The sequence below is a fragment of the Myxine glutinosa genome, chromosome 9 (genome assembly GCF_964187855.1).
Source record: "Myxine glutinosa chromosome 9, kmMyxGlut1.1, whole genome shotgun sequence".
NCBI lineage: Eukaryota > Metazoa > Chordata > Myxini > Myxiniformes > Myxinidae > Myxine > Myxine glutinosa.
In genome coordinates this window covers 109,533,635-109,550,761 of record NC_136269.1, presented here as the reverse complement: position 1 = coordinate 109,550,761, position 17,127 = coordinate 109,533,635, and the positions used below count along the sequence as shown (strand labels likewise).

General features: G+C 42.6%; 1 protein-coding gene across 1 annotated transcript in view; it reads left to right on the top strand.

Moving 5' to 3' along the window:
- The first annotated feature begins 769 nt into the window (after positions 1 to 769).
- The window catches only part of LOC137435101 (immunoglobulin superfamily member 10-like), a 54,678-nt gene continuing 38,320 nt past the window's right edge, over positions 770 to 17,127 (top strand). Inside the window, exons 1-4 of the mRNA XM_078784645.1 lie at positions 770 to 1,440; positions 13,791 to 14,006; positions 14,324 to 14,453; positions 14,550 to 14,940. Of these exons, the coding sequence (XP_078640771.1) occupies positions 13,807 to 14,006; positions 14,324 to 14,453; positions 14,550 to 14,940 (721 nt within the window). The 5' untranslated portion in view covers positions 770 to 1,440; positions 13,791 to 13,806. The remainder of the gene's footprint in view (positions 1,441 to 13,790; positions 14,007 to 14,323; positions 14,454 to 14,549; positions 14,941 to 17,127) is intronic.

Sequence of the window (17,127 nt, the reverse complement as noted above, 5' to 3'; positions counted from 1 at the left end):
ATTTAGGGGTGATGGTAGGGCTTTAGGGGTGGGTAGGGCTTTAGGTGTGAGGGTAGGGCTTTAGGGGTGAGGGTAGGGCTTTAGCGGTGAGGATATGGGTTTAGGGGTGAGGGTACGGCTTTAGGGGTGAGGGTAGGGCTTTAGGGGTGAGGATATGCCTTTAGGGGTGCGGATAGGGCTTTAGGGGTGCGGGTAGGGCTTTAGGGGTGAGGGTAGGGTTTTAGGGGTGAGGGTAGGGCTTTAGGGGTGAGGGTAGGGCTTTAGGGGTGAGGGGTATGGCTTTAGGGGTGAGGATGGGCTTTAGGGGTGACGATAGGCTTTTAGGGGTGACGGTAGGGCTTTAGGGGTGAGAGTAGGCTTTTAGGGGCGAGGGTATGGCTTTAGGGGTGAGGGTAGGGCTTTAGGGGTGAGGGTATGGCTTTAGGGGTGAGGGTAGGGCTTTAGGGGTGACGATAGGCTTTTAGGGGTGACGGTAGGGCTTTAGGGGTGAGGGTATGGCTTTAGGGGTGACGATAGGCTTTTAGGGGTGAGGGTATGGCTTTAGGGGTGACGATAGGCTTTTAGGGGTGAGGGTATGGCTTTAGGGGTGAGAGTAGGCTTTTAGGGGCGAGGGTATGGCTTTAGGGGTGAGGGTAGGGCTTTAGGGGTGAGGGTAGGGCTTTAGGGGTGAGTTATTGAACTGTGAGGGTGGTAGGGATGTTCTAAGCACCGATCTTGGCGGGTAGTTTCGGGTTGTTTATGTAGTGAGGGGTGGTGGGGGTTTTGGTTTGAGCCCAATGTGACAAGGGTACGATGTGATAGCGGTCTTTCTCCGAGGGTAAAGTGTGGTGGAGGAATAGACTGTGTGTGTGTGTGTGTGTGTGTGTGTGTGTGTGTGTGTGTGTGTGTGTGTGTGTGTGTGTGTGTGGTGTGTGGTGTGTGTGTGTGTGTGTGTGTGTGTGTGTGTGTGTGTGTGTGTGTGTGTGTGTGTGTGTGTGTGTGTGTGTGTGTGTGAAGGTATATGGCTCCTCTGGGTGATGGCCGGGGGAGTGCTTCGTGTCGATTTCAGTGGACCCCGCCTTTTGCAACGTCAGCAGCTCAAGGCGCAACAACTCAAACCCTGCCTGCATCGAGTGCCTCCACCGCCTCTGCTCGCTGTCGATTTAACTTCTTATTTGCTTCTAAAGTATCGGGTCGTGTATAAAGTTCTAGGTCGTTCGTTTGTAAAACTTTAACGCTTCGCTTTGCATTCTCCTTACATGTTTAGATGCAGCATTACATGTGCGTCCTGCATCACAGTGTATTTGCTCATTTACCTGCAACACCTGTGTGCTACCTGAACTCTTACTGCATCTCTTTCCTTTCCCCGTGGGCTGATTTTGGGAAGATCTGGATCACGATGGAGCACATCGAACAGCATCAGCGGTGATTCGTAAGCCTGAGGTTGTCCTCAAGCCGCAGGTGAGCTGCGTCTCAAACTCCCACGGAAACGTTCGATGAGAATGCGCTTTAGAAACACAGAATGAACGTTTTATCTAGTACCACGTGACTTTGCAAAATGAACATGCAAATGGTAAAAGTGTCGTTTAACTGATGTGATCGCTACACACACACACACACACACACACACACACACACACACACACACACACACACACACACACACACACACACACACACACACACACACACACACGTATGTATATGTGTGTATATGTGTATATGTGTATGTGTGTATACGTATGTATATATGTACGTATATGTGTGTACATGTATATGTGTGTACTGCATATGTATATGTGTGTATATATGTGTGTATATGTGTATGTGTGTATATGTATAAGTGTGTATATGTATAAGTGTGTATATGTATAAGTGTGTATATGTATAAGTGTGTATATGTACAGTCACGTGAAAAAGTAAGTACACCTCATGTAAAGTTTTGACTTTTTCAACATATTTCAACATACAGCTATTTGATCTTCATTTCAACAATATTGATAGATAAAGGTGATATAATATAACAAATATATCATGAAACATTTACATTTTGTAGTTCATTGTATAATTTAAATAAACATAAATGCAAATTTCGCATGTGGAAAAAGTATGTATACCCCCACATTTATCACTACTTCAAATACCTAAAATTAGAATCAGGTGCACCAGCTCAGGTGCAAATGATTAGAACATCGTTAGAGAGGATCTTGGAGGAACCTGTCTTATTTAAACCTCAGACATTTAGTTTGGTTTGCTCTTTGTTATTGAAGTGTGTGGCGTCACCATGCCTAGATCAAAAGAGCTCTCTGAGGCCTTCAGAAAGAAGGTTATAGATGCCTACGAGTCTGGGAAGGGATTTAAAAAGATCTCCAAACAATTTGAAATCAATCATTCGACTGTCCGGAAGATCATCTACAAGTGGAGACGATTCCAAACAACTGCCAACTTGTTCAGGCCAGGCCGCCCCAGCAAGACCAGCCCAAGAGCAGACCGCAAGATGCTGAAAGAAGTCTCTAAGAAACTCAGAATGTCCCACACAAGTTTCTAAGAAACCCAGAATGTCATCACGGGACCTACAGGTAGCCCTTGCCACTGTTGATGTCAAAGTGCACGAGTCTACCATGAGAAAGAGGCTGCACAAATTTGATCTACATGGGAGGTGTGCCAGGAGGAAACCTTTGCTGTCCAGAAAGAACATCAGGGCAAGACTAAAGTTTGCCAATGAACACCGAGGCAAAGACCAGCACTTCTGGAACAATGTGCTCTGGACAGATGAGTCAAAGGTAGAGCTATTTGCCCACAGTACCAGAAGACATGTTTGGCGAAAACCAAAGACAGCATTTGACCGCAAGAACCTGATACCAAGTGTAAAGCATGGTGGTGGAGATATTATGGTTTGGGGCAGCTTTGCTGCATCAGGGCCTGGGCAGCTCACCATCATAGAATCCACGATGAATTCTTCATTGTACTAGAGGGTGCTTGAGGATAATGTGAGGCCATCTGGCAGAGAGTTGAAGCTCAACCGAAGGTGGACCTTGCAACATGACAATGACCCTAAACATACCAGTAAATCCACCAAGGAATGGCTGAAAAGAAAGAAATGGAGGGTTCTGGAATTGGCCAAGTCAAGGCCTGGATCTAAATCCCATCGAGATGTTGTGGGGGGATTTGAAACGAGCTGTGCATGCAAGAAACCCCTCAAACATCGCACAGCTGAAAGAATTCTGCATGGAGGAGTGGGAAAAAATTTCTCCCAGCTGATGTCAGAGACTGGTAGACAGTTATAAGAAACGCCTACTTGAGGTTGTTTCTGCCAAAGGGGGCAATACCACCTATTAGAGCCAAGGGTGTACTTACTTTTTCCACATGCGAAATTTGCATTTATGTTTATTTAAATTATACAATGGACGACAAAATGTAAATGTTTCATGATATTTGTTATATTATATCACCTTTATCTATCAATATTGTTGAAATGAAGATCAAATAGCTGTATGTTGAAAAAGTCAAAACCTCACATGGGGCGTACTTACTTTTTCACGTGACTGTGTGTGTGTGTGTGTGTGTGTGTGTGTGTGTGTGTGTGTGTGTGTGTGTGTGTGTGTGTGTGTGTGTGTGTGTGTGTGTGTGTGTGTGTGTGTGTGTGTGTGTGTGTGTGTGTGTGTGTGTGTGTGTGTGTGTGTGTGTGTGTGTAATTGCGAAAATGTATGACGTGGGGAAGTAAGAGGTGAAACGTTTATAGTCATTGAGGCGGTCTGGAGGGGGAGGGGAGGGGGAGGTACTGGGGTGATGTGGGGTGGACTGGGGAGGGGGGGGGGGGGGGAACATCTCAAATGTCTTTGAAATCATACATCAAATCCATCATTTTGAGCCATACTCAATCTGAACACTTTAATAACCATGACAGTTGTCCTTTGCAAGCTTGTGCTAAATATTTATACGATAAATCTTTGGCTTTGTCCTGCACAAACTAAACTCCCACCCCCTCCCCCTCCCGCTGCTCAACCCCCATCTCCCTTCCACTGGGTGGTCCATTCATGCCCACCTCTTCTCTCAGCTTCTCTCATGTACTTCTAACACCTTTCCCCTTCTTTCACCAGCTCTATCACATTTTCCTGCTCTCTTTTCACTCTCTCTCCTATCCCCCTCCTCTTTTGTCCCCCGTCACCCTGACAATGAACATTTAAATGAGCTCTGCCCGACTGACCGATCATCCGTCCATGTACTTTTGTGTACGCGATATTTAAAAACCGTTGAAGATTTAGCTTTCATAATACACAGATCTATCTCTTCCTCGTACCACCTGAAAGACGGGCGACCTAAAGAGAGAGTATCAGCACAATTTATTCTCCGCATCCTCCTGTTTTGCAAATGTGTGCACTGTTAAAGGTAATAAAGTAAAGTCTTGGTGAAAGGGTTAATAGCACAAAATACGAGCTGGTGTATCAAAGCAGTGCTCTCTCAGACATCTACAATAAGCAAATTAATTTGTTTTGTCAATGTGTTTATGATTCCCAAACTTTTGGGCAAATTCCCAAACATAGGTGATTGCCTCATTCATTCCGATTCAACTATTTACCTAGATATCTGATCATGATCAGATTTCTATAAACATCCCTATCCTGCAACGCTTCCAAAAGCCCTGCCAAAGACAGCCTGGTTGCAGCCCTTACTCCATCCATCCAGCACACACATGGTCTGCCTCTTCCTCTTCTTCCCTCAAACATATCCTGCATGGTTGATTTATCCAGACTTTCGTTTTCTGCACGCATGATATGTCCAACGTTTGACGGTTTCTGTTTTAGCATCAGCACTTCCAATGTGAATCATGGTCTCATTTCTTCAAGCACTGATTTGTTTGTTCTTCTTATCGTCCATGGAACTTTAAACATTCGTCTACAACACCACATTTCAAAACTGTCAATCTTCTTCCTTTTTCTTCATTGTCCATGAATCACATCCATACATCGCAACTGGAAAGACCAGATCATGCACCATCCCTATGTTGGTTTGTTTTGTCACATCTTTGTCTTTCCAGATCTTTGTCCATCCTGACAATTTTGTTCTACCCAACGCTGACCGTCTATTAATTTCTCATCCACATTCTCCAGTCACTTCAATCTTAGAACCCAGAAAGATGAAACATTCGACTATTTCCACATAATCGTATCGCAATTTGAACACCTCAACCTTCTCAGGTGAGAAGATTTAAGTCTTTTTATGTTTAAATAAAGACCAGCGTTTTCACTTTCCTTCTTCAATGTCTGCAGCAGTTTCATCTCAAGTCAATTGTTCCTTGTCTATATCAATGATCTTCCTGATAATGTTTTGTCTCAGCTAGCCATGTATGCTGATGATTCCTCACTCTACTGTACCTCTGCTGATTCACTCAATGCCACTCGTAATGAGGTTGGAGTTTCTCTGGACAATGATTTGGAGAATGTGTTGAAGTGGCACGAATGTGGGAGCACAACTGGCTGGTAACCTCCAATGCAAAGAAAACTAAACTGTTGTCCATATATCGTTATAGAAACAGGTATTTCCCTTCTGTGCACATGGGGTCTTCAACCTTAACAGAATCATCGGAGCTTCGGCTTCTTGGTCTGGACATCTCCTCTAACCTCCGTTGGGATAGGTACTTTTCTGGTATTGCTAAGAGTGATTCCAAGAGAGTTGGTTGTCTTTATCGAGCGCAGAGGTATTTACCTCCTGAGGCTGTTTTGTACCTGTATAAGGCAACTAACTATACGTCCCCTCATGGAGTACTGTTGTCACATTTGGGCTGGAGCACCAGCTTGCCACTTATCTTTACTTGATTGGCTCCAGAAACGAAGAGTCAACCTGGTTGGTGTGGAGATGGGTTCAACTCTTCAGTCGTAGGTCGATTGCCACTCTTGGTTTGTTCTCCAGATATTTTCATGACAAATGTTCTGTTGGACTTTCTAACTTGGTTCCTCCCATACGAGTGTTTGGACGCCATACCCGGTTTGCCATCTCTGCACCCCCATACACTTTAGCTGATCCAATGTGCAGAACGAAAGGCTGCGCAGATAGTTTTATCCCTTATGCTGTCTCGCTCTGCAATTCACTACCTGCAACATGCTTCCCATTATCCTACGATTTACTCTGCTCTAAGATAAATGTCAATTCATACTTCCTACATCTTTGAGGTTTAATTGCAATTTACCCGACCTCTGCTACTTCCAGTGTCTTGGATGTTTTCTTGTTATTTATTTATTTATTTATTTATTTATTTATTTATTTATTATGCCTCCACCGACAAAGTCGCCGGAGACATTGTTTTCCGGTTGTCCGTCCGTACGGGCAAAACCTCGTTTTCCTCAGCAACCATATGTCCGATCAAGACGAAACTTTCAGAGTAGGAGTGACACCCATGCAGAATGTTTTTGTGATAATTGCGACGTCATAGGTCACGTGGTATGGTAGCCATCTTGGATTAAAAGCAAATAATTAAAAAAATTATTTCTCGGAAACCGCTGAATGGAAAAATTTGAAACTTGGCACATTTTCAAGTACTTCCAATGGGGGAACAAAAGCATGATAATGGTGACATCCTACTGTAGGTGAAGTGGTGTACCAGCCAAAATATTTTAATCAAATTCCTTATCGTAAAAATCTGAAATTGCATGCACATGATCTATGACCCATTTGTATTGAAATATTTAATTTATGACATCATAGGTCACATGGTTTGGCAGGCATATTGGATTGAAGGAAAATATTAAATAATTATTTCTCTGAAACTGCTCACCCTATCAATGCTAATTTTTACAAATATCATATAACAGCACTGTTGCATATAATTTGAAAATCATGATGTCATAGGTCACGTGGTTTGGCAGCCATCTTGGATAGAAAATCGAACCTTATCCGATCAACACGAAACTTCACAAATGTGATCCCCTACCCATACATATGCAGAACGATGGCATCTACCTGTTGTCAGACTATGCAGAGGCATATTGGCGACACAGTCACATTGTTCTAGTTTTTATTTTGTTTTGCTTTATCTTTATATTTTTCTAACTTTCTCTTAGCCCCTTACCGACAGTGGCGTATGCCTTGTCTGGGGGAGATATCCATAAAAAGTCCTCTTTACAACAGAGTGGTATTGTCAGCATCCCATACATAGATTGTTTATACATCTTCCTCCAATCCTGACTCCAGCCTCAATGTCATCAAAGTTTGATTTCCTCATTATGTACTCACTATACAGATTGAACAAGTAAGGGGAGAGGATGTACTCCAATTCCAAACCCTTCTTTCTCTCCATATTGTGTTCTTACTGGAACTTCTTGTTTAGTGTTCAGGCTTCTGGAATTGTAATTTCATCAGTGCCTGGTGCTTTTCCATTTTTCAGCTCTTTCAGGGCTCGAAGTACCTCACATTCTATCACTATTGGTTTGATTGATCATATTTATCTTTCTTCGAAGGTTGACATCATATTGCTATCTCGTTTGTATAAAGTATCAGTATAGTTCTTCCATCTTTCTTTACCTGTGTTTCTTCTGTCAAATATTTTCCTGTTCTGCTCTGAAGGACCGCAATCCTGGAGCGAATCATCCCTGTGATCTCTCTCATCTTTTAAAAACATATCTTGTTTTTCCACTCTGTTGTTACTTTTTATCTCTTTAAATGCCTTTTTGAATTATTTATTTTTGTCTTTCCTAGCTTGTCGTTGAATGTCACTATTTAGCCGTTTGTCTTCTTGCACCTTTGGTTTTCATCTCTTCTTTTATTATTACCTCTTGTGACAGACATTTAGCCCTCTTCTTTCTGCTTGCTTATGGGATGTTGTTTTTGGTCCCTTCTTTTATTACCTCCGCCACCAAAGGTGGATGGAGGTCATGTTTTCACCCCTGTCTGTCTGTCTGTCTGTTGGTTTGTCTATCTGTCCGTTTGTAAACAAGATATCTCAAAAAGTTGTGGACGGATTCGGACTAAATTTGGCAGAGATGTAGCGTATGTGACAAGGACGAAATGATTAGATGTTAGTGAAGATCAGGATCCGGATCCGGCTACTAGAATTTTAAAAGTAATTCTTCACCATTGGAAGATAGGGCTAAAAACGATACATAGCTGGATATCTCAAAAAGTTGTTGACAGATTTGGACCAAACTTGGTGGACCAGTTGGGTGTCTGACAAGGACGATTCGATTCAATTTTGGTGAAGATCCGGATCCGGATCCAACTAGTAGAGGTTTTAAAGTGATTTTTCACCATTGAGTGATATGGCCAAACACGAGGGGTAGATCAGGGTATGAAAGACTGGACCTATGGTGATTCCTGTGATTGATTTTGATTAAATGTAATTCTGTATTGTGATTTTCTGGTCTACTCTGTGATACAAAAATGTAAGCTGTTCACCAGGCGGAGGTATGCTCTCTTCTGAGTGCTGTTCTAGCATTACAATGTCTTCAACTTCTTGCCACAATTCATCTTGCATTCTGTCAACCAATTCGAGCTTGGAAAAGCATTTTTTATTTCCCTTCTTGCACACTAGCAATGGTACCCTGTGATGCCCAGCAACGTTGGATCCCACCTCCCACCCTTTCCTCATCCCACCCCTTCACCTGCCTCCTACCACTCCACAACACAACCTGATTTCAGTCAATCTCATTCCTATGTTGCCCATCAGATGAAGTCCATCTGTACAGTCTATGCTTGGGTTGTTTAAACCTTGCGTTTGCAATTATGAGCTGGTTGTCCACACAGAACTCCAGCATTCGCTGCCCTGGCTCATTTTGGATACCCAGTCCATGCTTTCCTGCAATCCCTGGTGCTCCTGCTTCTCCAAGTTTTGCATTCTAGTCTCCCATAATAATTAAAACATCTCCTTTAGGCATTCTTTAGTGAAGAATCACTTTAAAACTTCTTCAATCCGGATCCAGATCCGGATCTTCACCAAAATCGAATCAATTTGTCCTTATCACACAACTAACCTGTCCGCCAAGTTCTGTCCGAATCCGCCAACAACCTTTTGAGGTTATGTGCTATATATCATTTTTCGCCCTATCTCTCAATACAGTAGTGAAGAAGCACTTTAAAATTTTAACCAATCCAGATATTCACCAAAATCTAATCGATTCGTCCTCGCTACTAGAACCTCTCCACCTCTCCACCTCGCTACTAGAACACCTAACCTCTCCACTAAGTTTCGTCTGTATCTCTCCACAATTTTTTGAGAAAACTTGTTCACAGACGGACAAACAGACGGGTGAAAACATAACGTCTGTCCACCTTCGGTGACAGAGGTATAACCAGTCCATCTGAATTCACTTATACCCAAAATTTCAGTTCTTGTCCACACCATCTGTCTCTTTCTCCGATTCATTGACCTTACATTCCATGTTCCACCTTTATGAACGTTCGAAAACCTCAGGGTTCAGCATTTAGTTCTGGCGACCTCAGCAACTGGATTTCCTTGCCGATTTAATCCAATCCCTTCATAATGGCCTACTCATCAAAACACCTTGCTCTTCGCCAACGACTTATATCGTGATAAAATGAAAACAAAAGGTGCGTTCAAAGTATCTTCGACTCTTTGATCGCAGGGATTTTTTCAAGTGTTTGTTCAGCCCATTATAATAGACCAAAGAGGATAGATGAAGGGAGAGCTGTTGAATTGTCATATCATGTATATAATTATTTTGAGATGTCATAAAATTACACTCGATAAACCCTCGTGGTTTAAATCCAAAAATGATGCTGTCATAGGTGAGGCGACACCTGCAAGTGATTTTTCTTTGATCCACATTGTCTGTTGGCCATCAGTTGCAGGCAGTGGTTGATGGCTCTGGTTTTATGACTTTCATCCCCTTTTGGAATCTCATCACATCTGATTAAACATATGACAAAGATAAAACCGACTTTAAATTTCCTCCAAGCTTTTCATCGTGATATGCGTTTACTTTTTCTTTCCTTTTGCTCTCTTTGTAAACTTGGACCCCAAATTTTTTTTTATCACTGGAAATATCCAAAGGTTACTTTAAGCATCCCACACCAGAAGCAAACCATTTTTCACTAATAGAGGGATTAAGTTAAGTGCGCAATTTGATGGAGGTGTTCTGAGAGTTGAGTAGGAAAAGGCTCATGCTTAACTACTTCTGAAAGTCTAATGGGAACCATAATGCAGGAAAAGAGCTTTCATTGTTTAAAGTTTTGTTTCAAACTTTAGCAGCAGCTCTAATGATTGAAAATGTGATCACGTATCACAAAACCTACAGGCAATTGGAATCTTTTTTTTCTTTTTTTTCAAAAAAACCATTGTGCTGTGGTTGAGATTCATTGTTTGGTGACACTCACGCACATCGTCTGCTTTGTAGTTCTACAGTGAGTGACAAACTCTTGTGGAAACTGCCCGTCCAATAATTGCCCTCTCCGCCACCCCATCCTCCTCTCCAATCAAAGTTCTGCTCTGCAGCCTAACCCTCAAGGCAGATACTCTCCACCGTTTCATGATGTCTCCCCTTTTCTACCCTCACCAACATTCATTTACCTGTGCATCCAAACTCTTGTCAATAGGTTATTCTTCAACTTTATTACTTGCGAAAATCAAAGATTTTTCAGGTTCCGTATATTGGTTGATATTGTGCGTTATTCTGTCTGTCTGTCTGTCTGTATGTCAGTTACCTGCAGGTCACAATTTTCAACTGATCTTCACGAAACTTCACCAAATGGTAAAGTTGTTCATAAGCAAGAAGCCTATTGTTTTTGGGGTCAAACGCTCAATAGGTCAACATAGGCCAAAGGTCACCAACTTTGTCAAATTTCTAAAATCCTCAACTTTTATCCGATTCACTTGAAAATGTGAAGAGGACTTGCATATCTGGTCACTGAATTCAACCCCCAACTATTTTTGAGGTCAACATAGACCAAAAGGTCAACATAGGCCAGATTTCTAAAATCCTCAGTATTCAACTGATCGACAGGTAAATTTTAAGAGGATTTGCATATCTGATCACTGAATTCAATTTTTGAGGTCATCATAGGCCAACAACTTATTTTAGAGATTTCGCAAATATCGTGCTATGCACGACATATTTCTTGCTTAGTTCTCTATGAGCTTCGATCTGGAAACAAACAAAACATCGATTTGCAGGTGAAAGAACAAATTGGTCCATGCTGATTGAGCTCCTCACAAATTTTAAGAAAGCCCTACATCCCTGTCTAGCAACAGAAATAATGAGTGAGTGACACTTTTATACGGAGGTCAAGGCTGATGGAAAAACAGCTGGTACATATACTAACTCGATTACTAGAGAGTTCATAGAACGCGATACCCCGCACAGTGTTTCTTCATCTTAATAAAATAATAATATTAACGATCGTTAAAAAATCTGAAAGTTTAGTGCTATTGAAGTAGTCCAGGAGCAGTCCTGAACAGCACTATTACACACCACGCCATTTAACCTTTATTTAAATTGAAGTAATGCAAAACATGCCTGGTGTTGGCTTAATGGTTAAGGTGGCTGGCTTAAGATCGCAAGGTCCTGAGTTCCTGACCCTGTCAATCCGTTGAATTAACACCAGGTGGATTGACTCAGCCTGTCATCATTCCGAGGTCGGCAAAACCAGGTTACTGTGATGAATGAGCCATTTCAGTATCCTGTGTTGGAGTGGCCACCTGTCCAGGATTGTGCCAATAGCAGGAGAAACTGCTTCGGCAGCCATATACATCTGAAGATGCAAAAATGGAAGTTTTTGGGAGTATTATGACAGATGATATGTGTACTACAGTGTTCAAGTGTATAATTAAATGTAAATAAAATAGAGATTGCTATCGTCACATGAATAAATTAATTCTAGGTTTTACTGCTATTTTCTGCAGCGTCTATTACACCACCCTATCATTACATTAGTTATTTGTTGGTGTCCATTATGACGTCCTTAACCTTTAGTTAGTGCAGTGGGGTGCTTAGTGGTTAGTAACATGCAAAAGGGGTTTGATATACCCCGCTGCACCAAGGAGGGTTAGAAACACTGTTTTTTTTGTTTGTTTTTTTTGTATACAAGATCGAGGCTAACATTGATCAAAAAAAGACAAACTGACACATAAAACATAAGACAAAGGGAGCGGGAGACAAGATGGGGGGAGAGAGGGAAGCACACAAGTACAACATTTGAGAGCAGGGACATCGGGAGATCTGTGGGAGGGAGAGGACCTGGGGGGAGGAGGCGTGGGAAGGCGGGGGGGGGGGGGGTGGGAGAGGTATAAAACACATTGACACTGCTAAGACTTCCAGGAAAGAAGTCGAAATTTCAAGAAAGTGGATCTGACGTGAATTAACGGGGGGAGAAGAGATCAAGGTTTTGGATGGGGGAAGATAAGAGATGGTGGTGAACAGATGTTTTAAAGACCTGGAGGGAGGAGTGGGATTGAAGAGAGTGAGGGAGTTTGTTCCAGAGGCGGGAGAAAAGAGGAATGAAGGAGTGAAGGTGAATAGAGAGTCTTGATTTTGGCAGTTTAACCATCAGAGGGTTGCTGGCAGATCTTGTGCGACCTGTAGGAATATTTGGGGGACAGAGCACAGATAGAGCTTGGGGGGGCAAGGCCGGAGAGGAGTTGGTAGAAGACAGACATGTTTTACATGAAGACAGACATGTAGAAGACCGGAGAGTAGACATGTTTGCTGTTTGGAATGATTTTCAATTTTGTTTGACTGTCAGGCAGACAGTTGTTGTTGATGCTCTTTAATGCCCACTAGTATCCCACATTGTGGGATCGGCCGGGAGAAGCTCGGCCGAAGTCTTCCATGGACCGGCCTGGCCAGGCCTGACGTTCACCCAGTTAGGGCAGGAATTTGGAATTTTGTCCATGGTTCCGGCGATACTCACCTCCTCTTTGCCTCTCTGCGCATGTGCGATCGGCTCGAATTCAAAACCAAAGTACAGCACTGTAAAACGAAAAACTTGTCTTCCTATTTGTGTTCAAAATATAACATTCAATTCACATGTGGCGTAACAACAGAGGACAGCTGGTAGATGTATTAAAAACAGGACAAAGGAGTATGGGCAGACAAAGCACACACAAACAAGATTGGCAAGAAAAAGCAATGCAATAGGAAGATATTGTAAGCAGATTCAGGAAAAGTAGAGGAGATTGTCAATGGTGAGTATAGGAAACAGCAGGAGAAGGTGACTGGTTATTGTCTGGTAAGATTGAAAGGAATAGCAAATCAAAACAGAATAGGGGATGGGATACTATAGGCAAGAGGGGCCTGGTGTTGGCTTAGCGGTTAGGGTGCCGGCTTGGGATCCTAGGATCCCGGGTTCGAATCCTGGTTGATCGCTGAATTAACGCCAGAGGGGTTGACTCAGCCTGTCATCCCCCTGAGGTCGGCACATTGAGTACCAGTTCACTGGTAATTCCCTGCGCGTCCCTTGTGCGTCGCAAGAGGCGACCAACAGGGTTGGCCACAGGAAGAGCATCCGGCCATAAAACATTGCCTCAAAAAGGGGGCCATGGTGCCCGAAAAAGGACAACCCCTGCTCTGCGGGGGGAAAATGGCCTCTAAAGACGGTTCATATTATAGGCAAGAGACCTAAGATCTGATGGTTTCGTGCAAATAAACCTTTATTACACTCTGAGTCCTTTAAAATGAGAAGTTTCACTTTTCATTTTGAATGTTTGAATGTTTTTAAATGTGAATGCTCAGGCCTGTTGTTCAAGACAATAGACTAAAATTTTGCAAAATTATATGTGTATTCTGTATACTGATGCAGAATAGAAAACTAAGAGGAAACCCTGATCGAAACATGTCCCCACCCTGTCCCACCGATCCGCACAGGTGACTTGGTTTAGATATGGCTGGCCGTTGGCCTGGCTGCTCCTTGCCTTCCTTTCTGGTGTTACTGCTAACCACCGTACTCATGGTCACACCTGGAATGGACTCCTGCCCAAAATCCTGCACATGTCCCACCCCGTCCGATGTCCACTGTACCTTCCGCTCCCTACCCGCCATCCCAAGAGGCTCGTCTTCCCTCCTGAGGAGGATTAACATGGGGTACGAGTGCGACGCACGAGAGTTGCCAGTTGATTAATGGATGTTTGCTGCCTTTTTACCTCCATTTTTTGCGAACCCTGGTAACTTTGATTTTCCATGAAAGCCGCTGACGTTTAATGAAAACTTCACAAAAAGTGTGCAGTGGGCATCGATGATCTGGCCCAACGATGGCCCGAAAGGTTGCGCTAAGTGTGTGCTGCTAATATCTTCCGTATGCTTCAAAATAACATTCTGCTCACCAGATGTGGACCCTCTGCTTTTAACTCTTGGCAATAATGTTTCTAACAAACTAACAGATCTCCGTGACATTGTTGCAGGTACAACAAGATTTGGAAACTAACGGAGGATTCTTTTGAAATGCTCTCGAACCTCGAAGTTCTTTTGCTGCACAGTAACAACATCTATAACCTACCTGGCAAGGTTTTCAAGCAGTTGTCGTCCCTGCAGGTACGTAAAGAGATGCGAAATGTGTTTCGTCCATTCACTTTTCCGGATGCAATTGGGTTATTAATATATTACACTCGATGATTTTTATTTCAACAGCTTTTGAAGTTGAGCTACAACAAGGTGAAGGTGATCAACCGGGAGACGTTTTACGGCCTAAAGAGCATGCTTCGTCTACTTCTTGATAACAATAGGATTGAGTTCATCCACCCCGATGCTTTCCACGGCATCGGGAAACTGCGGCTGCTCAATCTAGAAGGAAACCGTCTTCGATACTTGCATTCGAATACCTTTGTGACCTTCTGGCTACTGGATCACATACGCCTTTCCACCATAAAGCATCTTTACCTGTCGGAGAATGAATTGCATCGACTGAACCCTAACCTGCTGTCTTGCATGGATGCTCTTGAGAACCTGTACCTCCAGGGAAATCCATGGGCGTGCGACTGTGATCTCGCATGGATATTGGACTGGGATAAAAAACATCACGGTAATTATATTGTACATGGTTTCTTTCCTATTCCTATTTCATCTATTTTTCATCTATAGCAACCGCTCTTTCCTATTTCATCTCCAGGCGCTACATGACGTCATCGCCGGGCACCGAATGGGGCTCAGTGATGACGTGCGCTGAAAGACAGTACTTAGTTTTCACTCCGTTTTTTTCTTGTTTGTTTGTCTGGGAAATACCTCAGCCGTCCTTTGAGCTAGAAAGCTGAAATGTTGGCACAATAGTGAGCATGTATTTGGCAAAAAAGGTATTTAAATTTTTTTTTTGATTAATCAATTAATTGATTAATTATTTAATTACTATCAATTTCGTAAGTACTTATTTATTTCCTCTCTCATCTGGGCAATATCCCAGGCACCTTTTGAGCTGGGAAGCTGATATTTGGACATGACAATGACCGTGATTTGGACATTCAATTTTTTCCATGGAGCGGTTTGGGAGACAGAGGTGTAACGTTTTTCCAAGATGGCGTCTGTACCACGTGACCTATGATGTCATAATTATGAATAAAATTTTTCTACAGGTGGAGGCGCTTCGATGGTAAAATTTTGTGTCAATCGGACCAACGGTTGTTGAAAAAATGCATTTTTAAAATGCAGACACGGCACACATACGTAAGTACGTACCTGAATGCTTAACCCCGCTTTTCGCTTCGCGAGCGCAGGGTAAAAAATGGAAACATGGCTCATTGTCAAGTACTCCACATGGGGAATAAGATATGTTGATGATGATGTCATAGTTCGACAAGTACAACGTTTGATCTGATCAGTATGAAAAAAAAAAAATTCCTCTGCAACTGTTTGTCTGATTGGCACGAAATTTTCAGAATATGAGTGGCTCCTGTGGAATTTTAAAAATGATAATTATGACGTCATAGGTCACGTGATACAGGCGCCATCTTGGAAAAATCGAAAAACTGTTGCACCTCTATATCTCGGAAACCGCTCCATGGAAAAAAATTGAAACATGGCTCATTGTCAAGTACTCCGCTTGGGGAATAAGATATGTTAACGATGATGTCATCGACACCTTAATTATGATGTCATAATTCGACAAGTACAACACTTGATTCGATCAGTATGAATTTTTTTCTCTGCAATTATTGGTCCAATTGACACGAAATTTTCACCATAGGAGGGCCTCCTCCTGTAGATATTTCAATGATTATTATGACGTAATAGGTTACGTGGTACAGGCGCCATCCTGGAAAAACCTAACACCTCTATATCTCTGAAACCACTCCATTGGAAAAATTGAGACCTGGATAATTGTCAACTACTCCCCATGGGGAATAAGATATGTCAATGATGATGTCATCCGTGCCTTAGTTATGACGTCATAATTTGCAAATACAACACTTATCCATCCGATCATTATTTTAAAAAATTCAGCAACTGTTGGTCTGATGGACACGAAATTTTCACCATAGGAGCGCCTCCTCCTTTAGAATATTTTAATGATAATCATGACGTCATAGATCATGTGGTACAGGCGCCATATTGGAAAAACCAAAAAACGTTGCACCTCTATATCTCCAAAACCGCTGCATGGAAAAAATTGAAACGTGGCTCATTGTAAAGACTTCCTATGGGGAATATGTGTTGTTAACAATGACGTCATTGGTGCCATAATTATGACGCCATAATTCGACAGGAACAATGCTTAGTCTGATCAGTTTGAAATTTATTGAGCATGATCTATGCAACAATTATATTTGAGAATATAAATTCATGATGTCATCGCTCACGTGGTCTGGCAGCCATATTGGATCAAAAAAAAAGAAACGTTCAAAAACAGAAGAGTTGGCTCACACCAAGTTGACTGCACAGGGTAAGTATTCTATGAATACCATCTCGTTATACATGCACCAAATTTGACTTGTATCCCTTCAGCCAATCTTAAGTTATCACAGTCATGAAAACCTATCACGGACTGATGGACGGACGGAAAGCTGAACGGACAATGCGAAAACCGAATGCGTCTGGCGAATTCGGCGGCGGAGGCATAAAAAATGCGCTATCAAAAGATGGAGTGGTTTCCAGTTATTGTTTGACCAGGCATCCTGGCCCTGTGGGTTAGGATGCATTTGTTCATTTGATCATGCATTATGGCCCTGTGGGCGGGGATGCATGTGTTCGTTTTATTGTGCATTCTGGCCCTGTGGGC